The 24556-nt window shown below is 42.1% G+C and overlaps 2 protein-coding genes across 8 annotated transcripts in view; one reads left to right on the forward strand and one right to left on the reverse strand.

Moving 5' to 3' along the window:
• The window catches only part of LOC110518348 (zinc finger protein 236), an 85300-nt gene extending 84063 nt beyond the window's left edge, over positions 1–1237 (forward strand). For both annotated transcript variants that reach the window (XM_036973840.1, XM_036973839.1), the window contains exon 32: positions 658–1237. In XM_036973840.1, the coding sequence (XP_036829735.1) occupies positions 658–800 (143 nt within the window). In that variant the 3' untranslated portion in view covers positions 801–1237. The remainder of the gene's footprint in view (positions 1–657) is intronic.
• A 3800-nt stretch (positions 1238–5037) lies between these two features.
• Positions 5038–24556, reverse strand: part of LOC110518371 (myelin basic protein) — a 68724-nt gene continuing 49205 nt past the window's right edge. The window contains exons 4-10 of one of the 6 annotated variants that reach the window (XR_005043155.1): positions 23525–24051; positions 10999–11091; positions 10656–10682; positions 10314–10343; positions 8959–9033; positions 8733–8751; positions 5038–6684 (exon numbers count right to left, since the gene is read on the reverse strand). Coding sequence is in view for 4 of the 6 variants with exons in the window: in XM_036973841.1 (XP_036829736.1) it covers positions 6649–6684; positions 8959–9033; positions 10314–10343; positions 10656–10682; positions 10999–11091; positions 23525–23638 (375 nt within the window). In the remaining 2 variants the exon portion in view is untranslated. Of the gene's footprint in view, positions 6685–8732; positions 8752–8958; positions 9034–10313; positions 10344–10655; positions 10683–10998; positions 11092–23524; positions 24052–24556 lie in introns of those variants that run through there. The other 5 variants (XM_036973843.1, XM_036973844.1, XM_036973841.1 and 2 more) reach the window with 5 other exon arrangements.

Below are 24556 nucleotides of genomic sequence, written 5' to 3' on the forward strand. Positions count from 1 at the left end.
CTGGATGATTCACAATAGCTCTTTTTATTGAGAGCGTCAGTCAAATTTAAGTGAGTTCATTCAATAGATAGGTTTTAATTATTGAACCTTGCTGTGATGCACTCTCCCCATAGTGCCTGTTTGGTTCTGTATACCTCCAGTACAAAGGAAATGTCCTCTGCTGAACTGACTCTCGTGTCTATTTCTGGATCCCAAACACAAAGGCTCTGTCTCGACTGCTTACAACATCTGTCCTCACCACCTCTTCATCTGCACTGATTGGGAAAAACAATATGGCTGAAGGCAACTCGTCATCCTCAGGCTGACTCATCATCACCTTGCCAATTCTTCCATATCAATGCATCGAAGGAGAGGAGGCGAGGAGAGGATTTATTTTTTTTGACAATTGAGAAAGGGCTCTGGTAGAATTTCACCTGTCACTCACCCCTTCCTCTAACTTACCTCACAAGTGATAAATGCGTTTCATTCTTAAACTCTGAAAATTAACCTAAAGAGTTCCCTTGACACTCTCCGTTCTAACAGGAACGTTCATGAGTAACTTTGTCCCTCTCACTCTGTCCTTTCTCTCTCTTTCATTCTCTTCTCTCCCTCTCTCTGCCTCTCTCTCTCTCTGTGTGTCTTTATCTCTCTCTCTGTCTTTCTTTTTCTTGGACACAGGTCCCGATCGGACCCAGGAGGTGACGTTGGAGCAGGGGACAGAGACGGGAGTGGATGTCCCTCCCGAGCTGAATGACATGGAAGAGGTTGTCCAGGAGTCTTCTGAAGACTGGCACTGTGGTATTCCCAACGTGTTCCCTTAGCCCCCAACTCAGAATTGAATTGACCTTCCCAGTTTATCCCAGCATAGACTCTTTACTAGGCGTCTGTGCACTGATGATACAAAGCACTGATTTTACCACAAGTAGGTGTGGAAAACCTACCCCTCAGATCAACCCCCTCTTTTCCTCACCTCTTTTTAATTGAGTTGGACATTTCTGCACTTTTTCTAAAGTGATGTTGCCACGCACATACTGAAAATAGAAAGTGTGTGCGGCCGTACCTCTACACGCATTAGGTCCTTAGCAGCAGCTATTTCTGCCCGTTTCTCTGCCCGTCCTCAGATATGCATTAAAGGGACAATCTGTGATTGCTACATAAATTATTTTTTTTCCTTTTAAATTCATGATACAGTGCCTTGCGAAAGTATTCGGCCCCCTTGAACTTTGCGACCTTTTGCCACATTTCAGGCTTCAAACATAAAGATATAAAACTGTATTTTCTTGTGAAGAATCAACAACAAGTGGGACACAATCATGAAGTGGAACAACATTGGATATTTCAAACTTTTTTAACAAATCAAAAACTGAAAAATTGGGCGTGCAAAATTATTCAGCCCCCTTAAGTTAATACTTTGTAGCGCCACCTTTTGCTGCGATTACAGCTGTAAGTCGCTTGGGGTATGTCTCTATCAGTATTGCACATCGAGAGACTGACATTTTTTCCCATTCCTCCTTGCAAAACAGCTCGAGCTCAGTGAGGTTGGATGGAGAGCATTTGTGAACAGCAGTTTTCAGTTCTTTCCACAGATTCTCGATTGGATTCAGGTCTGGACTTTGACTTGGCCATTCTAACACCTGGATATGTTTATTTTTGAACCATTCCATTGTAGATTTTGCTTTATGTTTTGGATCATTGTCTTGTTGGAAGACAAATCTCCGTCCCAGTCTCAGGTCTTTTGCAGACTCCATCAGGTTTTCTTCCAGAATGGTCCTGTATTTGGCTCCATCCATCTTCCCATCAATTTTAACCATCTTCCCTGTCCCTGCTGAAGAAAAGCAGGCCCAAACCATGATGCTGCCACCACCATGTTTGACAGTGGGGATGGTGTGTTCAGCTGTGTTGCTTTTACGCCAAACATAACGTTTTGCATTGTTGCCAAAAAGTTAAATTTTGGTTTCATCTGATCAGAGCACCTTCTTCCACATGTTTGGTGTGTCTCCCAGGTGGCTTGTGGCAAACTTTAAACAACACTTTTTATGGATATCTTTAAGAAATGGCTTTCTTCTTGCCACTCTTCCATAAAGGCCAGATTTGTGCAATATACGACTGATTGTTGTCCTATGGACAGAGTCTCCCACCTCAGCTGTAGATCTCTGCAGTTCATCCAGAGTGATCATGGGCCTCTTGGCTGCATCTCTGATCAGTCTTCTCCTTGTATGAGCTGAAAGTTTAGAGGGACGGCCAGGTCTTGGTAGATTTGCAGTGGTCTGATACTCCTTCCATTTCAATATTATCGCTTGCACAGTGCTCCTTGGGATGTTTAAAGCTTGGGAAATCTTTTTGTATCCAAATCCGGCTTTAAACTTCTTCACAACAGTATCTCGGACCTGCCTGGTGTGTTCCTTGTTCTTCATGATGCTCTCTGCGCTTTTAACGGACCTCTGAGACTATCACAGTGCAGGTGCATTTATACGGAGACTTGATTACACCCAGGTGGATTGTATTTATCATCATTAGTAATTTAGGTCAACATTGGATCATTCAGAGATCCTCACTGAACTTCTGGAGAGAGTTTGCTGCACTGAAAGGAAAGGGGCTGAATAATTTTGCACGCCCAATTTTTCAGTTTTTGATTTGTTAAAAAAGTTTGAAATATCCAATAAATGTCGTTCCACTTCATGATTGTGTCCCACTTGTTGTTGATTCTTCACAAAAAAATACAGTTTTATATCTTTATGTTTGAAGCCTGAAATGTGGCAAAAGGTCGCAAAGTTCAAGGGGGCCGAATACTTTCGCAAGGCACTGTATATACCCATTAATTATTGAAGAGTATAACTTACACATGCCTCATGAGCTTAGTTCAGCTTGTTCCTCTTTTTTTGTTAAAAAAGGAACAAAAAAACAAGCAATTGTAAACAAACATTTTATCGCCCCAACATGGTTAAATCTATCCTTTTCATATCATGGTTGTTCAGTCTTTGCATCAATAGCTCTGTCTTGTGAATTTGGTTACATTTCTCCAGCTCCATCCCTCAGCTATTTACCAAATCGGTGGCGGATTGCCCGCTTTAATTATTGTTTGAACTGCAGATTGTCCCTTTAAAGGCAGACTAAATTGCTGAATCAACCTGCGCTCTGATTCTCATTAGTATGAGACCCTTACGAGACGTTTTAGTCAATAAGCTGTTTAGTAATCATACGCTGACCTCCCAGTACAGTTCACCAGTCGGGGCTGTAGCTAGCTGAGGTAGACTACCGGCGGTTTTATCCCTAGACTGTTGTTTACTCTGTTTGCCAATAAGAGGAGTGAACGCTAGAGATCTGAATGGCTGCACTGTCAGTCCTGCGGTACTGGTTCACATCACCCTGTAGAGTAGAATAACCACTCACCTGCCCCATCCGGAAACAGCCCCCCCCCCCCCCCCCCCCCCCCCCCCCCCCCCCCGAGGCACCCTTGTAGATCCGCGGTCCATAAGTCAGCAGTAGTCAGTCACAAACTGCTCCGTATGACCTATTATGGACTGGACTAGGTATAAGCAATAGTGTTAGAACTCCACCTTGCCCTCTGAAAGGCTGGATAGAAAGGTTTGCCTTATTGCGTATTCCTATCCAATCATTTCAGATCTACACAAGTGTATAACGGGCTGGGGCAGGGTCTAGGCATTGTTTCTAGACGGGGACTCGATCTCTCCCGTGCTCCCGGGGCAGCTCCACACACTGCGAACAGGCCCACACTTAACTGTTTGACAACTGAGCTGTGCTTTAGCAGGCACACACATTGGAGTGATCTATGTGCAGTTTACCAGAAAAGTACATTTCTTTTTAAAGTCACATATTTTTGCATATTTATGCTATACACTTTTCTAAAAGGCAAGCTAAACGTTTTGTTTTTGATTAATTAGTTGTAAAGAATATACATATATTTTTGCCATAAAGTTGAAGGTAGCCTTGAATGGTGAGACTATAAAGCGCCAAGAGTCATATGGGTCAGACCTGGGTTCAAATACTCTACTATTTGAAGTCATTCACTTTAGTCTGCCCGAAGTGCCAGGGTTTGCAGAATGCAATATTGCAAATTACTACTTTATAGGTTTCATTGCGCCAGGCAAGCTCTATCAAGCCCGGATAAAGTATAATGATTTCGAAAAGTATTTGAACTTAGGTCTGGTGTGGATTTGATCCCTCTCTTCTGAAACGTTATGCCTGTAAATTTGACAATGATGACCTGTGATACCACTGTTCTTGGCTGCTGTATAAGGGCTTCAGGGGTTGACTCTCCACGTTCACAAGATGTTGCATGAAATTGTCATTTTAGTTGTAAGCTTATGCACAGCCATTTTGTAATCTGATATTTAATTTTGCAATGTAAATAGTGTATGATTGCATATATTTTTGGATTCCTTATCAAATTGGTTGTGAACAAGAGTTCATTTTTTGTCAATTGCTGAACCAGTTTTCAGACTGTAAGCTGTTGAGTGTTTTTTTTTTTGTTTTTTTGGCAGGAATGTATTTTGTAATGTTGAAAAGTATTTAATTAATAAAATCAGTAATTTTTATACAGATTGAATGTTGACCAATTGTTTTAGAAATAATTTGTGCTAAGTTGATTGCATTTTGTCTGTTTTTGATTTTCTGTGATATGTGAAGATCTCGGTATGTCTCTGCATCAAAACCTTGTCTCTAGAAAAGGCAAGTGTTTAGCGATTGAAAAATCCATTGCCACATAGTCAAAATCCATTTTTGTACCTCTATCTTTCATTAGTCCCAGAGTTATTAACCTTTCGCAGCATATGGAAAGAGCATGGCCACTTTCAACTTCTATAAAAACAAATGTCTCTTCCTCCACATTGATGAATTATTAAATTCCTCTCCTTGATGATGCAATTATTGAGCAAACACAATTACTCTTGGAAGCAGGAGTGAGATGCAGCTCTGGCATGAGTCTGCTCCTAAACAAAGATGAATATTTCATCAGTTCTTGTACCCTACACCGGCAAGTTACTGCATGTGTGTACACTACTTTTTACATTTCTATCAAACAACACAACCAGAGACCCATAACGATTTAATGATTTTTAATTCCTTTATTTTTTCCAAGTTATTAAGTGGCTGGTCGTACATCTTTTTATTACCGATAGATACAACAATGAGGGTCTCGAGAGTTTCATTCTACATTCATTCACAGGACCCATACAAAAACACGCGCGCACATTAAGACATGGGGGAGGGGTGACAGGGGGAGACAGGCAGAGAATGCTATAGATTACACAAATTTTTTATTTATGGAGGAAAGACTGGTGGGAGGATATTGGACAGTACAGTGGCAGTAATAAGCAGTTTTATGCAACTCATCGCTCGTACCTTGGTCAACAAACTCCACGCCCTCTGTATCTTTTTTTTTTATAACATTTATGCTTTTACACAGTTAAATAAGGAGCACCTTTATGACAGTGTTGGTGTTTTAATATCCACATGGAGTAAACACAGCACATCGTTTCTGGCAGTCAGAAATGGTATTGCTTAGCTAGCTGTTTTGTATTCATATTTTGTGCAGTGCTTCGATAGATATATGAAGCAAGAGATACTTAAGACAGAGAAGACCACACCTAATGGGGGGAAAGGGTTTGAATCTGTCCTGCCATTGGAAATGCCATGGTTGTGGCAGGTCCAGCGTGAGCTTGGTTTCAGAGCAGTCCGTGTCTGCTTTTCAAAGGTCAAAACAGTGCATTTTAGACAAATCTCCATTATATCTAGATGGGGAAACTCCCAATCCCATACACATTAGTGTCCTAATCAATCTACATGTACTGAAAATCTAATGAGAATAATATTAGAAATTATAACATCATCCATTGATTTCTACAATTCAGTGGATACTACAGGCGAGACTGTTAGTGGGTTAACTTTCAGTAGCTCGATGTCATTTTACCACGGAAGATCACAGCCAGCCATAGACCCTAATGTAAAAACATGGAAGGACAGCAACACGTAAGACAGGACACTTCACACTGATGCCACGGGACGGTAAAGACGTACAAACACATGGCCAACTGGCCATCGCAACAACCCATGCAAGCTTAGTAAGACGATGCTTAGCTATGAATTCATGTCAGGTTGTACAGGAAATGGGAGAGTGTGTGGGGTTTGGGGGGGGGGAACGACAAAGACGAGCATGACAAGACAGATAATCATTCGTTTCTGAACCAGAACCAGACCTGGTCACACTTTCACAACCACAGGCGGTCAGGGCCAGGTCAATTGGACCTAAGCTACTTCAGCCAGGTCTGGTCCAGATAGCCAGCCTTGTTAGACGACTCTATACAGACAGACAGACAGACAGAGAAATAGAAATGAAGACACAGGTACTGTAGAGCTACGACAGGGGTCCTTTAGGCTGTGAGAGGGGGGTCCGGATGACTTCGGCAACAGTTCACATCCAAGATGGTTGCACAGGAGAGGCGGGAGGGAGGAGCAGGGGCACAGATTGTGTCGCTATGTCTACCAGCCGGGTGCGGTGGCGGAGGCATTTGAGTTATAAAATGAACGGGTTAGAAAAGCAGGGAAGAGGTGTGTGTGTGAGTCGACAAAGATCTGTTCTTTTATCTTCTTTGTTTTCCCCCACTCGTGTCCCTTTCCTTGACGTCTGCCTTTGTGCTCTTGAAAGGGACCTCATTTTTTGGTTAGGGACCCAGTCCGGCTTGCGCCCTGCAAGAGAGTGAGAGACAAAATAATAAATCAGGAAATGGATTGTTTTTGTCATTCGCTAACGATGCTCACTAAAGGGACCTGCTAATTAGGACACAAATGTCCAGCTGTATATTGACGTACAGTCTACGTGGCCTTGAGCATTGTGTGCAATTTTTTTGTTAGAGTAGGTGGGTGAGTTCTAGGTATTATCAGAATTGTTTATTTTGTGAATTCTCAGCTATGCCCTAAAAAGAGACATCTCCCAGTTCTAATTTGCATGTCGTTGCCAAAACTGATCAATGATGTGCTGTGTTCACCAAGCTCAATCCCTAAGAATAGATTGTGCATTTTCTCATGGGGATATAAAAGTAGGAGAAAGAGGGGAGGATTGGAACGGAACAAAGATTATACAAATGAGACAATTCTTTAGGGAGAACTATTGGAATGAATATAATCCACAACGTACAAAGCCTTCAAATCTCCTGAAACAAAGGGAGATCAGAGGAAAAGGGCCAGGCTCTGAGCCATTCTTACAGCAAGTTGAGTTTAAAATCATTATCGGTTCGAAAAACAAACTAATTAGAATGCGGTAACAGAACTGGAGAATGGAAAACAAATGAAAAGAAAACGTGAAATAAAAGTCCGTCCCCAGATAATGATTAAAACAAAACGGTAATCAGAAGCGCTAAAGATGGTGGCTTTAGCTTAACGCCAATTAGGCAGAGAGATTGTGGGGAAACAAGCTATAAGCAAGAGAGGATTGGTGTACTATTTACCCACACATTTATAGACTTGATCGTCTTCATCTTTTAGTTTCATAATGCCACATAGTCCAACTAGCAAAGACACCTATGCAGGGAGCATGTGGATATAAACAGACTCTCTAAACATTTTTAAAAGTAGGCCCCCTGTATGGTATGAGGGAGCTGACTGTGCTTGGTTGCCTTGCTAATCACTGTGAGTGCACTGACTGTACCTACCGGAACATAAGCTCTCAGTGCCTATTCTGCCTAATTAAATAACTGTATCTGAAGCTTGGGCCAGACTGGGTAATTAAAACTGCCAGAGACCTCCAGAGCATGTCCTAGAGATTAGCATTCACCATGCCATGGATGACGCAAGGAGAGACAAACAAACAAACAAACAACAGCCGCTCAGAATGCAGGAGCTCTCCGAGTCACTGCTCAGAGAAGAAAGTGAGTCGACGGGGCAGAGTGAGAGGTGAGAAGGATAACGAGAGAGACAGACAGAGGTGGAGACCAAAAGAGAGAGGTAGAGAAAGATACAGTAGAGATTGTAGTAAGAAAATATCTATAAATGGTATACTCTCTGTTCAAACACCTCCGTCGTCCGTTTGAGACGGAACACACCGGGGTGCTATACAGCTCGTGTACATAAGTGTGTCTGCCTTACCTTTACGTGTGGCCTACTGCGTCGGAGAAGGACCTCTTGAATAAGTCTGTTTGTGTAGTATCCCAGTATGATATGCAGTGTGCTTGGTACACACATGCATGAACCAGATGGGCAATCTAATTAAAAGCGCAATGTCCTAGTTGTAGAAAGAATGCAAGGCACTGCTTCCATAACAGCTTGGCTTACCTGACGGTGTGTTTACAGTCGCGGAAGCCATCGGCAAAGTGAGCAAAGCTGCCACACGCCACAATTGTAATTGCTAAGCATGTCCCATTGCAGTTAGCACAGGTCTTAGAACAGCCATTAAGAGTAAGCAAGACTACTATCCCTAAAGCTGGTTTCGAAGTGTAGGCCCACAGGTGCAAGATCACTGCCTGCAAGTAAAGCTGCCAATTATGTTAGGTGCTGCATGTCCGTATCAAGCCACAAATAGCGTTACCTTTGACATCAAACTGCACTCTTTAATGCATGAAGCCGGTAGCATCAGCCAGACACTGCAATTATCACTGTCTAGAGGCTGTCTCGAGGTGCAGTTATTCTGCCGGTGGTATGATAGGCAATGGAAGGTGTCACCTTAGCCTACCAACGTTGAATAAATTCATAGCAAGTAAGAGTAAATATAAATTGCCGCCCATGACTCATTAGCTACTCACTGAATGGTGGCTATCATCACTGAGGTGAAAGAAGAAGAGAGAGAGAGAGGAGGGAGGAATAAAAGAGAAAGAAATATCCCATCTGTTTAATCAAGTGCACATTCTGGAATTAGTTTCGATAACATACAAAGGGAATTATATAATTGGATATTCCCTTTTCATGTTACTGTCAAAGACAGATCAGAGCGTTTTTGTTCCTTTATAAATGGGTTTCGTGTTCGTTTACCATTTTGAAGATCTTGGACAGGGTTCCGCTGTCGCCTGCACCGGCCTTCTTCGCCTTGGCGGATCCTGTTGACTTCTGAGACACCCGGGAAGAGAGCATGGGTGAGGTAAGACACCGGGAGACATTGTTGTTGTCACCTAGCATGGTGGCCCAGTCAGTGTGTGCTTTTGCCAGCTCGTCTCTGTGTTTGTTCATCTAAATGATTTACTAATGGCTAAAAAGCGGCATCGTGTACATATCTTACGTGGGTATTGCATGGTTGTTTAAAGAATGTTTTCTGATAATATCATGTTGCCTGAAAACAATAGAAGCGACAGCGTCGTCCCCAGGCTCAACTGAAAGCCAGCAGGTGACGAGGTTATAGAAAAGATGGCCTTCGAGTCAGTGACTCTTATCACGGAGTGAAATTTTACCTACAGTTTTGAACTAGTCTAGCCTAGATCAAAAAGTGGCTCATTGGAGCAAATCAATCTGAGTCAAAGTGGAAGTGCTTCCACTTAAGCACTTTCTAAATTCAATCTCAGTAACAGCTGAGCTGTGGCTGCTCTGACTCTCAAAGGGGGGGGGGGGGGGGGGGGGTTTAGACTGGGAACCGTTCACGCAAAACTCCAATAAACATGCATGAGGATGAATGAAATGTTGGGGGAGGAACACTTCAAAGTGTTATTTAAAGATCCCTTACCTCAGAGAAGAGCTTTAAAAGGTCTCATCCCTTATCACTCTGTTGTTTCACTGTTATGTGTGACTCATAACATCTACAACACACACACACCACACACACACACCAGCGGAGGCTGCTGAGGGGAGGACGGCTCATAATAATGGCTGGAATGGAGTAAATGGAATGGGCATCAAACGTGGTTTCCATGTAGCTGATACAATTCCATTGAATCCGTTCCAGGCATTACTATGAGCCGTCCTCCTCATCATCAGCAGCCACCACTGACACATACACACACAGAGACACACACAAAGACACAAACGCATGTGCGCACACTGACAAATCACACACACGTGCATGCACGCTCGCACAGGGGCCAACAGGGGCCAAGAGAAGAGGACGAGGCAAATAAGAAAAAGCAGGATTAAGTTGCTGGTTATCATACCAAAAGGGAAAAACGACTTCAGCAAATAAAGAACTGGATATTCAATTGAGCCGGAGGCGGAGAGCTTGCCAAACAAAACCACTCAAAACATGATTTAATAAAATAGAAAAACCGATGAGGGCGTTATGCATGTATGCTTGGATTACAACAAGCTCTCGAGCCTTTAGATGGTTACAGAATAGACTGTTTTAAAGAACGGCCGGGGATTTTTCTCTTCGTTTGCTTTAGCTGTAGCGTTTAACCACGTACCTGGCCTAGTTTCGCAGTCATTGCCGTCCACTGGACAAGGACACGTACGAGACAGAGACAGGGAATAGACAGGGGTGAGACACAGGGGTGAGGGGAGGAGAGTTAATCACTCAGGCCTTACACAGAGCAAAGGCAGTGCAGCATGAAGAGATGAGTCCACATCCAGGGCAGAGCAAGGCAGACGCTCGCGTCACCAGAGAGAGCACAGACTCAGTGACATACGCTCAGTGACATCACATGTTATTAACAAAGCCAAATACACAATCCCATCCAAAGACGAAAACAACCTTCTACTCCTCAATTGGACAATATTGACAAAGAGTAAGAGTAAATGGGGCTCACCCTAGACTTAGGAGGGGCAGGGGACACCTGAGGGGAGAAAGTGACAGAGATCTTTAGAAATACAATAGATGAGGGTATTTCTCATTACATTTTAGTCATTTAGAAGACACTCTTATCCAGAGCGACTTACAGGATCAAATAGGGTTAAGTGCCTTGCTCAAGGGCACATCAACTGATTTTTCACCTAGCTGGCTCAGGGATTTGAACCAGTGACCTTTCGTTTACTGGCCTAAAGTTATTTCTACTGCTAGGCTACCTGCTCTTAACTGGTAGACTACCTGACGCCCTCATATCAACAAGTCAAACATCAACAGTGGAAAACTATGCAAATGGGGTGACTCACGATCGTTCTGAAGAGGCGCACAACAGCGTTCTCCCCACCCTTAGGGGCTGCCTTGGTAGGTCTGACAGGAGAGGACAGGCCACGGAAAGAACCCTGGAGAGGAAATGGAGGGAGGGATGGAAGAAGGAAAGGAGGGCGGGATGGAAGAAGGAAAGGAGGGCGGGATGGAAGAAGGAATGGAGGGCGGAATGGAAGAAGGAAAGGAGGGCGGGATGGAAGAAGGAACGGAGGGAGGGATGGAAGAAGGAAAGGAGGGTGGGTTGGAAGAAGGAACGGAGGGAGGGATGGAAGAAGGAAAGGAGGGTGGGATGGAAGAAGGAACGGAGGGAGGGATGGAAGAAGGAAAGGAGGGTGGGTTGGAAGAAGGAACGGAGGGCGGGATGGAAGAAGGAAAGGAGGGCGGGTTGGAAGAAGGAAAGGAGGGCGGGATGGAAGAAGGAACAGAGGGAGGGATGGAAGAAGGAACGGAGGGAGGGATGGAAGAAGGAAAGGAGGGCGGGATGGAAGAAGGAAAGGAGTGCGGGATGGAAGAACATTATAAAGGCACAGCGGGAATACATATAGCCCAACACAACCTAACAATAAAGTGTGTTCCCTGAACCAGACCAGGCTCTACTCTGCCTCCACTCTCCAGCTCCTGAAAGGTGTTACCATTGGAAACAGCTGGTGGCATATTGCCAAACACCAGGGATGCTGGAGCACATTTTCTGTGGCTGTGGAACGACTTCTTCCACTGGATGGACTACCTGGGGAGCTCTTACATCACAGAGGACCTGAGATAAGCTCTATGAGTCATTCACAGCAGACTCACGTAGGTGTCCACAGATAACGCCCATCCAAAACTCATTCAAACGGAAAATAAGTGGTTAAAAACTAATTGGATGAAGGAATTATAAATTAATGAATAAAGTCAGTAAGAAAAAGTTTTGGATCTTTTTCAAAGTGTGGTAAATATCAACACTAAATGCTGTTGAAGGGGAAGTTAAGTAGAGATCAATACAATTAAGTTGTACTTCAGACAGATACATCTTTAGAGGATTGGATGGGGATGAATGCAAAATTAGCTCTATGTCTCGTTCTCTTGAACTTGAATAAATAGCATCCCCCCTCTCTCTCACAATAGGCTTCAACATGTACCTTCCAGACGCACACAACTGGGACCTTAATTAAAATTGTGTGATTCTGAAAAGATTCATTGTCATTTTCTCAATAATAACCCTGATTATTCCCGGTTGGCTATTTAGGGGTATGTTTGTGAATAACATCCTTTGATATAGCGAAACCCATTTCTTCCTAATGAGTGCCTCTCTCTCTGTGGTATTTTGTGAAGTGAGAGCAAGGGGACCTTTATGCCCCCATTCATGTCAGTAAGTGAAGAGAGTGGAGAGGCTCTCACTGAATCCCTGTGATTATCCCTATGAGAGAACTTTACCAAAATGAGAGGGTAAACTTTCACCCCTGTGCATCATTCACAATATAATACACTCATTAGGGGTTCCAATTGAATCTCATTCACTGTCTTTTCTGCCCATATATGGATGGATGGTTGGATGGATGGATGCAGACTCATGCAGACAATGACCTCTGGAAAGAAACACATTGCTATAGAAAATGTGTTGTGTTCTTATGAGCATTATCCTCTCCAATAACTAGGTATCTAACCCGGAGGACCAGAGGTTATTTAGAATCTATCAAACTAAGCGACACGTTCTATTGGAAGTGGATGATAATATCCAACACATTTATGAATACAGATGACGCTCAGTAGAATAGCCAATAGGTAGCATGGTTGTTGGTTGGTCAGTTCGTTCCCTATGAGCAAAAGATGTTGAAAATAAGTGGAAAATAAGTTGTTTTCAACCCAAAAAGTGCTCGCTGGGTTTGTGCTGGAGCTGGTACAGGTGAATTAACTTCACCGCCTTGTGGTTGTCGTGAAGAACTGATCTGTCTCACAGCCGCGTCTCACACACATCAGAAGTTCCAGTTATGTTCCCACTAAATACAGTTCCAGAGATTGAACGCCCTGAGAGAAAGAGTTGGAAAGAGAAAGTCAGAAAGTGGAGGGAGAGAAGTAGAGCGAGAGAGACATTGAAAGACAGGGGTAAGACAGGCAAGGAGCTAGCAAAAGAGGAATAGACGTGAAGAGAGAGGTGCCTAGTGGGGATTTCAGTGTTGCCTCGGGTTTGTCTGTACCTTAAACCCACGCTTTGTCTTCAGATAATGTAACTAGACCATCAATTACACAGTATTGTATGTTACATCATGTTGGCAGCTTGAGGAAACATTCTAAATTGTAGCTGATTCAGATTTTTTTGGAAAGTATTGTTCCGTGGAATTTTTATGACTCTAGGAGTTACAGGAGGTTGGTGGCACATTAATTGGGGAGAACGGGCTGGTGGTAATGACTGGAGTAAAATCAGTGGAATGGTATGAAATACATCAAACACATGGTTTCCAGGTGTTTGATGCCATTCCATTTGCTCTGTTCCAGCCATCATCATGAGCGGTCCTCCCCTCAGCAGCCTCCTGTGCCAGGAGTAAAAGGTCATTCAAAATGCATCAGTGAATCAGGCAATAGTTCTGAAAATATATATATATTTTGTTGATAAAACTTCTTTCTTTTTTTAAACTCCTACTTGACCTAATTTTACATTGAGTAATCCTAAATTCTGAATTTAGAATCCGTTTGGATATATTAGTAAAGAGGGATCACAATATTCAGTTATGAACTTCACATGTCCTTTACTGAAACATGTTGCACTGAACGTTGTCAGTATAGGATAGTATTTTCCACCACAAGAAGAGTGTTCAAAGGACAACGGTATTTTGAAGCGAGGAGGGTCCCTTCAGGATTGAGCAGAGCGGGGGATTATTGCGTAGGGAGGGAGGAAGGGACGGAGGGAATGTTCTCCTCTCTCTGTTTGATGTTTGAAGAGTATGAGAGGTAAGTGTGTGTTCCTGGCACGGAGCGCATTGTTATTTGGCCACAATTCAGACGTCACAAAGTAGCTGTGCTCATTCCACCGCGGAAAAAAACAACAATAAAAATGCGTCACACTGCCATCCAAATTTCACAAAGCTACAAATCCAGTTTCATCCTCAATATACACGATTGGATTTGCATAACAATGGACGCCCATTTATACGTTCTAAACTCAGCGAGCTGCTCTCATGGCAGCCCAGCCGTCGTAGAGAAAGTTCGGTAACGCTTCGCTTGACACTTCACTATCCCATTAACACGTCAGTGTCGTTTCACCTCTGACATAGAGGCTGTTATCCAGAGGTGTTAGGTCAGTGCAGTCGTAATGCAAAAATCTTACCGCTATTGTGACAACAGTCATAATTTAGAACTGCAGTCTTGAATGGATTATAGACCAGATTACACCGTCATGTTAATGTCATAGTGACCAAAAGTTTCCTGCAGTGAAGAACAAGGTCACCTAGACCCAGGTAGAGAGAGTATTCAGGACTCATAGGACACCTCATCCCTGAGGATTTAATTACTGTCAAACCTCTCTCCTCTGAGGTGCTGGAGGTCAAACCTGGAAGCCGACTCCTTCAGAAATGGATCACGGTCAATCATTTATTCTGGAATAAATGAATTGTAATAATGTATTATTTACTAAGGAGCAGGAGGATATGTGGGCCACATAGTTATCACTACATCCTATCCTATTGAGACAGTGTGTGAGTTATTGTGGACACACACAAATCACAAACTGCCCACTGTCAAATAAACAGATCTTACCCATGCAGTTGAAGTCGGAAGTTTACATACACTTAGGTTGGAGTCATTAAAACTTGTTTTTCAACCTCTCCACAAGTTTCTTGTTAAAAAACTATAGTTTTGGAAAGTTGGTTAGGACATCTACTTTGTGCATGACACAAGTAATTTTTCCAACAATTGTTTACAGACAGATTATTTCACTTATAATTCACTGTATCACAATTCCAGTGGGTCAGAAGTTTACATACACTAGGTGGACTATGCCTTTAAACAGCTTGGAAAATTCCAGAAAAGTATGTCATGGCTTTAGAAGCTTCTGATAGGCTAATTGACATAATTTGAGTCAATTGGAGGTGTACCTGTGGATGTGCTTCAAGGACTACCTCCAAACTCAGTGCCTCTTTGCTTGACATCATGGGAAAATCAAAAGAAATTAGCCAGACCTCAGAAAAAAATTGTAGACCTCCACAAGTCTGGTTCATCCTTGGGAGCAATTTCCAAATGCCTGAAGGTACCATGTTCATCTGCACAAACAATAGTGCTCAAGTATAAACACCATGGGACCACGCAGCCGTCATACCGCTCAGGAAGGAGAAGCGTTCTGTTTCCTAGTGATGAACGTACTTTGATGCGAAAAATGCAACTCAATCCCAGAACAACAACAAAGGACCTTGTGAAGATGCTGGAGGAAACAGGTACAAAAGTACTACTGTATATCAACATAACCTGAAAGGCCTTTCAGCAAGAAAGAAGCTACTGCTCCAAAACCTCCATAAAAAAAAGCCAGACTACGGTTTGCAACTGCACATGGGGACAAAGATCATACTTTTTGGAGAAATGTCTTCTTGTCTGATTAAGCAAAAATAGAACTGTTGGCCATAATTACCATTCTTATGTTTGGAGGGAAAAGGGGGAGGCTTGCAAGCTGAAGAAACATTCCAACTGTGAAGCACGGAGGTGGCAGGTGTTGTCGGTGTGCTTTGCTGCAGGAGGGACTGGTGCACTTAGATGGCATCAAAAAATTATGTGGATATATTGAAGCAACATCTCAAGACATCAGTCAGGAAGTTAAAGCTTGGTCGCAAATCAGTCTTCCAAATGGACAATGACCCCAAGCATACTTCCAAAGTTGTGGCAAAATGGCTTAAGGACAACAAAGTCAAGGTATTGGAGTGGCCATCACAAAGCCCTGACCTCAATCCTATAGACAATTTGTGGGCAGAACTGAAAAGGCGTGTGTGAGCAAGGAGGCCTACAAACCAGACTCAGTTACACCAGCTCTGTCAGGATGAATGGGCCAAAATTCACCCAAATTATTGTGGGAAGCTTGTGGAAGGCTACCCGAAACGTTTGACCCAAGTTACAATTTAAAGTCAATGCTACCAAATACTAATTGAGTGTATGTACATTTCTGACCCACTGGGAATGTGATGAAATAAATAAAAGCTGAAGTAAATAGTTCTCTCTACTATTATCCTGACATTTCACATTCTTAAAATAAAGTGGTGATGCTAACTGACCTAAGACAGGGAATTTTTACCAGGATTAAATAGCAGTATTTGTGAAAAACAGAGTTTAAATGTACATGGCTAAGGTGTATGTACACTCCCGATTTCAACTGAATATATAGTGCATGCTCCTCAATCCAGCACAGCTTTACATTTGACTTAGATTTGATTGCTCACATATGACACTGACGGACATTGTTCTAACTGACAACTCGGCGATTGATTAGTAAGACTCACCGGCTGCAGATCTACTAGCCACTGACTGACTCCTTTGAAGTGACAGCTACTGTAACAGTTCGTAGTCTCAGGAGGACAGAGTTTTTGAAGTACTTCTACTGCCAGATGACCTCTTCAGTTGTCTCTTTGCTGCAACTTCTCCAACGATTTAAGAGAAGCTAGCAGGAATTGGACAACTACCTCAGGGGGTTGACAGTTTACAACAAAGTGTCAAATGAGAAAGCAGTGGCGCTCTAGGTCATTCCCTAACACTGACAACAATAACAAGATGAAGTTGGGGACTACAATCTAGTGAACCATAATTGAACTGGTACCATCCAATCCCAGGGTACTGGATCGGACGTCTAGTGAGGCCTAGCTCTTGACATTTGACCTTGCTTGTCTTACAGTGCCAGGTGAAAGTAACGTAATAGTAGGTATGCTCTACACTCCTCAGTCCTCATCACCTGTGGATCCTAAAACAAACAAAACACCAACTATACCACAGTCAAATACATGTAGTGCTCAGAGCAAGTTCAGGTTCTGTTTCATGTCCTTGTTTCGCTCTCAAGTATGAATACTTGACTTGACTCTGGCTATCACTATTGGTGTCTTAGATATTGGTAAAATGTACACATTTACACATTAACAAGGTAGCATTGACTCTTTCATTGTTGACCACGAGGAATATCTAATGGGTTCAATGAGAAGTAGCATGACAATACTTCACTGGAGGTCTCCAAAAAGTGGGACAGACAAAAGTGAGACAGACTTTCTTGTTTTCATTTTGTATTCCGGTTGGTTTTGAAAATAGCTGTTATTTGCCCCTTTGCTAGCCTGAATACAAAATGAAAACAAGAAATAAACACTGTTGTTTTATCCTGATTTACTGTATCTTGATAAGCTTTCCAAGATGTTCAATTAAAAAGCAATTCAAAAAATATATTCAATTAAAAAAGCATAAAATACAAATGTGACTGAAATATAATTTTCAGTTGAATAAAAGCCATAAGGCAGACAGTACTAAGATGCATTTCCAAAAGAAAGAATTCAGCATATTAACCTGGTCCCAGATCTGTTAATGCTGTCTTGCCAAATCCTATGGTCATTGTCATGTCAAACATGATTAACTTCTCACTGTGCCCATCAATGACAGCATGATCAGATATGGAGATTGAGGTGAGGCCAGGCTGTTTGGCATGACAACAATTCTAAGAGTTGGCTAAGAAAGAGCAAACAGATCTGGTACCAGGGTATCAGTCAATGTTGGTGTACCTTCTTGTTCTTTCATCCAAGGAACAAGACATTATCCCCCATTGTACATGGCCTTAAGCTACTTAATAAAAGCTGAGCTAAGAGTAAGCCTCATATTTCCATGAAGTCTACACCACACTTCTCCCAGCCTCGTCTAGACAAGTATGCTGTTTACTGAGGAGTGTGGTCTTATCCACTTAAGAAGTGAAAAGACAAAACAAATGGGAAGAGTTTGATGATGTACGTTCCATTCCCTCTTCAACTGGGCCAGCTTCTCCATTGGCTATTCCTAGCATTGCCCACCTCAAGCTAGACCGGATCGAAACTGAATTGTTAGAAGGACATTCACCGTAGTGTTTGCATCAGAGGAGGGTTATTAAAAGTGTCATGACTGTCCTTTGAGGATCAGAATGGGCAGATAAGACTGGTGGGGGGGGGTGACAGAATCCAGGCCTCTCTCTCTCCCACAGAGATGAGAGCGGGAGCTGCTGGATGGTCACCTTCACACCCTGCTGTAAATCTCTGGAGGGGGGAACTTTCTCTCTCTACCCTTTAGTATTGGGAATGGAATGTCTTTTGTCTAAAGAGACTTCTGCATGCCAGAAACTCTGGTCAATGAGTAGATGTCGAAAACAAATGTCATACTGCTTTTCATTTTGTGATGTTATTAAAAACTGTATGAACCAAATACCGTAACGTAGGAAGGAAACCCCCACCGGCGGTCGAGTTTCCATCCAATATGTTGTCTATGTGATATGAAAATGGGTGTAACTATTTTTGTTAAGACAGGAATGTGATTTTAGTTTAAGATGGTTTAAGATAATTGTTTTTCATATAAACTATGCACAGTGACTAGCCACGCTCAGTATGACGGAACACCCCCGTTGGCCAGAGTGCTTAAAAGGACTCGCTAAGAATTAACATACTCGACCAAAAGAAGTGAGACCATGGTCCACACGTTGAAATGGTTGGAAACACTGAACGTCTCGGAAATGCTGAAACTCTCAACCTCAACACTAGATCAGAAGATAACCTCACCTACCAGACCAGTTAGCTATATGTGGGGAATGATTAGAACTTAGTCTCAACTTAACCTCACCTACCAGACCAGTAAAGCATGGAACGTTAGCTATATGTGGGGAATGATTAGAACTTAGTCTCAACTTAACCTCACCTCCCAGACCAGAAAAACATGGAACGTTAGCTATATGTGGGGAATGATTAGAACTTAGTCTCAACTTAACCTCACCTCCCAGACCAGAAAAACATGGAACGTTAGCTATATGTGGGGAATGATTAGAACTTAGTCTCAACTTAACCTCACCTCCCAGACCAGAAGAAATGTCCCCTCTATCTCTCTCTCCCTCTTTCCCCACCCCCTCTCCATATGTGTAACAAGCCGTCATATCTGGTCAGTCTACTAGGGACTTTTGTCTCATGTAAGTGTATATTCTGTGTTATTTAGTTAGTAAATAAATGATTAAACCACTTTGTGTAGTACTGAATAATCAGCAACGACTGTTCAGAATGAGAACTGATGAGGTAATGATTAATAAGTGACTGTTATGGATATATAACTTATATATATATATATATCTTCTTGAGTTTAATTCGGGAGATGGTAACTCGTTAAACAACTTCTTCCGTTGTGCCCCAAATTCCTAATGAGTTAGTTGTTACATGATTCATTTAAATCTGGTAACAATTAAACATAGATAGGGGATTGAATAAATAACAGTCATCAGATTAATGAAATTCACATCACAACAAAAGTGACATTACATAATAAAAACATCAACAATACAAAAGCATAACAAACACTGCTTAGGGTGGGTGTTGTTAAGAGAGTTTAATCAAGCCATTTATCCAAAAGCTCAGAACAGGATCAGGTTAGGAACAGATGTTGGTCATTACAATTCACAGGAAATACAAAACAAAATTACAAGCATCAGTTGGATATCTCAAAGCATTACAAAAGGGATCATCGAATAGGATCCATGGATCCACCCTGGGATCAAACAGACTCCCACACACACAAACACAGTTCCTGACAGGGTCAAGAAAGACCTGGGTTCAAATACTATTTTAACTCCTTAAAATACTTTTAGCGTCTGCTTTAGTCTGCCTTGAGTTCCAGTTGGGCAGGGCTTTCACTTTTGAGACTACTCTATTGGCTCCATTGCGCCAGGCAAGCTCAATCAAACCCAGCTGAAGCATTTGAAATGATTTTAGATAGTATTTGATCCAGGTCTGGGTAAAAAGACACCAGTGAACCTGAGCGGTGCTCCATCAAGCTGGCGGGAGGAGTTCAGCTCTTAGAAGCTTTTGGGTTCTGAATCATAAACAGTTGTTGTTCTGTACTTTTAACATTCTTCAGGCTATCGGGTCCTAGTCCTGACAAAGTCACTCAATAGACCCCGTATTTAAGTTGACTTATTTTGCGGTCATGGAGTTCAGTTTCATGGTGCCTGCACATAGACATTCATTTATCCATCAAATTAGTCTAATAAGGTCTTCCCCTTTTTGAATAATACGGATTACCAATCAGCTTTGACAGGTAACAAATTGGCTTTAGTTCCTGAGGTTAAACCAGTTTTGTCTTCGTTTTTTGGTGATATCTTTCTAATTTCTTAAAATATATATGACATCACCATGCAGATTCCCATGAACTAGTTTCAAACCAGAATCAACTAATGAAAGGCCCAAAAAAATACAGGTGAAACCAAGACAAGAATGTACAACAGAAAGAGATAACTCCAGGTTGTAAAAGGATCCATGGCTCAACAGTGAACATTCATATCAGTCAATAACAGTAGCCCATTGCTGCAGTCAAATTACCTAGTTGCATCATTGGTGGAATGTTATTCATATTTTAATTAATAATAAATAAATAAAAATTTAACTGCAAATCTGGTGTTTCTATGTCAAACGGTTTTGTTATATTTCAGTCTTCTGTGATGTATATAAAGTGTAATATTGGGATGCAAACTCAAGATTGAATACATTTCAACTCTATATCTGACATGGTACAGGTGTCTTCTTTTTTAAAGCCCATAACCGTGTGTGTGAGGTGTATACTTTGGTTTCAAAATAGATTTGTTTAAGACTATCAAGAAACACTGACCCTGATTTAGCCAACTGCAGTAAAAGGTTAAAGAAGGATTTTTAAGCATCGAGACTGTTGAGATGTGGATTTTAGTGTGTGTGCCATTCAGAGGGTGAATGGGCAAGACAAAAGATTGAAATGCCTTTGAACGGGGTATGGTGGTAGGTGCCAGGCGCACCGGTTTGAGTGTGTCAAGAGCTGCAATGCTGCTGTTTTTTTCATGCTCAACAGCTTCCCGTGTGTATCAAGAATAGTCGACCCTCCAAAGGACGTGTTCCTAATGTTTTGTACACCCAGTGTATATTTCCACACTATGAGGCTGGAATAATACTGTGAAATTGTGAAAATTATGACAATTCCCTTTTAGTGGAAGAGCTGTTTGAAAAGACAGGCTGAAATGTAAGCCTGTTTTGGTGGGATTACCAGGCAGTCGATTAGTTAATAGACCAATAAGAAACAGTTCCAAACTTCTCTGCCAATAACAGCTAGTTTCCCCCTCCCCACTCAGACCACTCCCACATAGTCCTAAAATCTTGCTTGAGAAATGACTCTTTGCTAAGAAACTATTTGTTTCTTTTAACCAAAACAAATCACAGTAAGGTACTTGACTGTCACCCAGAAATTATTTGATATTCTATTTTTTTTTAAACGGCTACATTGGACCTTTAAGATTTAAAAAAAAATGTTGAACCTGTTTATCCTTTTTTAAACTTTGATCAGTGCAGAAAAAAATTACATTCTGCACGAGGCAACAGAGAGTTAGGGATCATATATTTGAAATACAAAACACTTATCACACATCTGAAGGCAACTCCATTACTCTGATGTAGAAAACAACGTACAATTTCCTGAAAGAACAGAAAGAGGTGACAATTAAATTCAAACAAATAGATAAAAACAAAAAGCTAATACTGGCTCTTTTACAATAATTTTGTTCATTCAATTTTGACAGGCAAAACACTGACATTTTCACTCGTGGCAGATGTTTTAGCAGCACATTCCAATGATGTTTAAAATGTGAAAGAATCTCATCTACGATGCACACAACCAAATCATTCCGAAATGAAAAACAAAAACTGCTCAAATTACTTTAATCTGGGATTGAATTCAAATATGCAAAGGTCAAAAGATGTTTGTCCTCTCTGAAGTTGTTTCAAGGCATGGGAGGATTGCATATTGTTGAGACAGTTCAGACCACATTCTGCAACCTATTGGATCACCGTCTCAAACTACCATTCTCCTCTCTGAACCAATGAGGAAGTCACTCCCAATCCCCAGAGTGAAGCAGAGCTGGACAGCATAACGGAGCTGGACTTGAACTCTCTCTTCAATACAGTGTACCAACTTCAACACATAACTGTTGAAACATACAGTACATTTTGTTTTAGATGACAACTGATAAACAAATAGTGCCAAGCGGACTGAAATGTGCACTGCACTGGGTTGCCATATCAATTTATCTACATCCCTCGTCACCAGCTCAAATGAGAGGCTTTGGGATTTAGCATTTAGCATATCACAGAGAGATCGAGAGAGAGCGAGACAAACAAGGCAATGTGGGCTCAACTATTCTCACTGTACCGCAACAGTTATCCACACACACACATCTGGGTCCAGGTGGCGCTTGCTACGCCAGGATAGTGGGTTCAATTCCCGGGACCGCCCATACTTCAAATGTATACATGACTGTAAATCGCTTTGGGTGAAAGCGTCCGCTAAATTACATATATTATCTGAACTCCGACGACACGACGCAGCATCTTGAATTCTACATAAACCCATATAGGATAAGGATTAGCCGAGATAAATGGGTTTTCCTACTCTATAGTATATTATATTATTTATGTTGGATTATGTACAATATTATGGGCTAGAGCTGTCTTTGTAAAGAAGGAGTGAGAGAATCCTAGTCAAAGACTCTCCACACCCAATGGAGGTCCATGCAAGGCATTTAGGTTATAGTTCCCCACCATGGACTATCCACAGGTAAAATGGCTAACAACTAAAGACTCAGAAATCAGGAAAATTGGTAGCCTAACAATCATACCAGTCTCTCCCAAAATACATCCAAGTAAGGGTGCTGACATATGACATTTATTCCAATTTTCCCCGTGAAATCTCCCGAATCATTACTCTCTCTTAAAAATACCTGATACACAACTTTAAAATGGCTCCAGTTTTAGATATATTTATGAGTTAAGCATAGAGTATATTTGGAATGAAAGCACACACACACACGTAAATGGATCAATTCAATCATTCACCTGTACTGTACCACAACTATGACCATATAAGTAGCACATATGCTTTGAAGCTCTAACTGAAATAAAATGTAAAATAAAACATTTAAATGACATTTTATTGTGGTACTAACAATCACAGAACAATTAGCCCAATGACTTTAAGCCAAAGCCTCTTTGCGCTACACCAATCTCAAACCACACCCAAATCAGTTATCCAGTGTAAATGTAGCTTTCAATGCCATTCATTCGCAAAGAAGCACATTCCAGGAGAATGTCATAAACTTTGGTACATCACAAGAAAAAAAAAATGACATCAAATCTAAGCAAATTGAAACAAAAACAAAAACAGATCACAATCTGCCAAAACCATAAGTCAGACATTAGTCCCTCAAATTAAGACTGAACACAAAAATAAACCATGGTACTTTAGAGGTGTATCTTTGAAACAAATCAAACTCTCTGATTTCCTCACCTTGCTCTTCCTCTTCTTGTCCCCTCCAAAGAAGTTCCCAATTTGATCCATAAGGCCAGGGGCCTTCTTTTTCCTTCCCAGGCTAGACAGTCCAGAGGAGCTTGCAGTTGCCATGTCGGTGGTTAGGGTTGGGTAATGCTGCTAGTATCTCTGTAAGTGGGGTTCGGTCTCTCAGGTAAGAGCGAAGGGGGTATTAAAGATCGAGAAAGGGAGGGCAAAGAAACAAACTTAGTCTAGATCCTGATCCTCTGAACCGCACTCTGATCCCGCTCCGCTGTGCTCTTGGATGGTCTGTAGCTCATCCGATTCAGAAGGGCGGTCTTTGAAGGTGTTGTCCTCACGGCCCGGGGCATCTCGGGAGAAGAGGCGGACCAGGTGGGGGCGTGGCGTGGCGCTATCGTCAGCATCAGCTGTGCTGGCCTCGTTCCAGGAGCTGCTGGGCCCCTCAGTGCCCGTGGAGTCAGTCGCCGCCGACGCCTTCTCAGAGGGGCAGCCATTGTTCGGGTTCACATCTGCCTCACCCAGGCCTGCGCAGAAACAACAAGGGTTATCTATTGGACCATGGGGCCTGCACAATGAGTCCCTTTGACAGGACCCTGCCCTTTCTGCCAGAGAAACTCAACAGAGAAGCGATCCTGAGTGACATGCCCTGTAATAGATCTAGAACACAGATCAAATGCATAGCTAGGAGATTATTGCACCTGGGAAAACCATACATTGTTAGCAAGGGACATTACCTACGGTACTATCAAAACAGTTTCATTGTCTCCTCCCTCAGTCCATGCCAAAAGTTCCTTACAGTTCTAATACTGTATAAAAGTAACATAGCACACACATATCCTTCCCCAAACCCCCACAAGCCCAATAACTCTCTTGGAATTATAATGGCATACTTTCCACATTCCTGTACAGGAATACTTTCACCAGGTAAGTTGACTGAGAACACATTCTCATTTATAACAATGACCCTGGGAATAGTTACAGGGGAGAGGAAGGGCGATGAATGAGCCAATTGGAGGCTGGTGATGATTA

Source organism: Oncorhynchus mykiss, chromosome 3 (assembly GCF_013265735.2).
Source record: "Oncorhynchus mykiss isolate Arlee chromosome 3, USDA_OmykA_1.1, whole genome shotgun sequence".
In the NCBI taxonomy this organism is placed as follows: domain Eukaryota; kingdom Metazoa; phylum Chordata; class Actinopteri; order Salmoniformes; family Salmonidae; genus Oncorhynchus; species Oncorhynchus mykiss.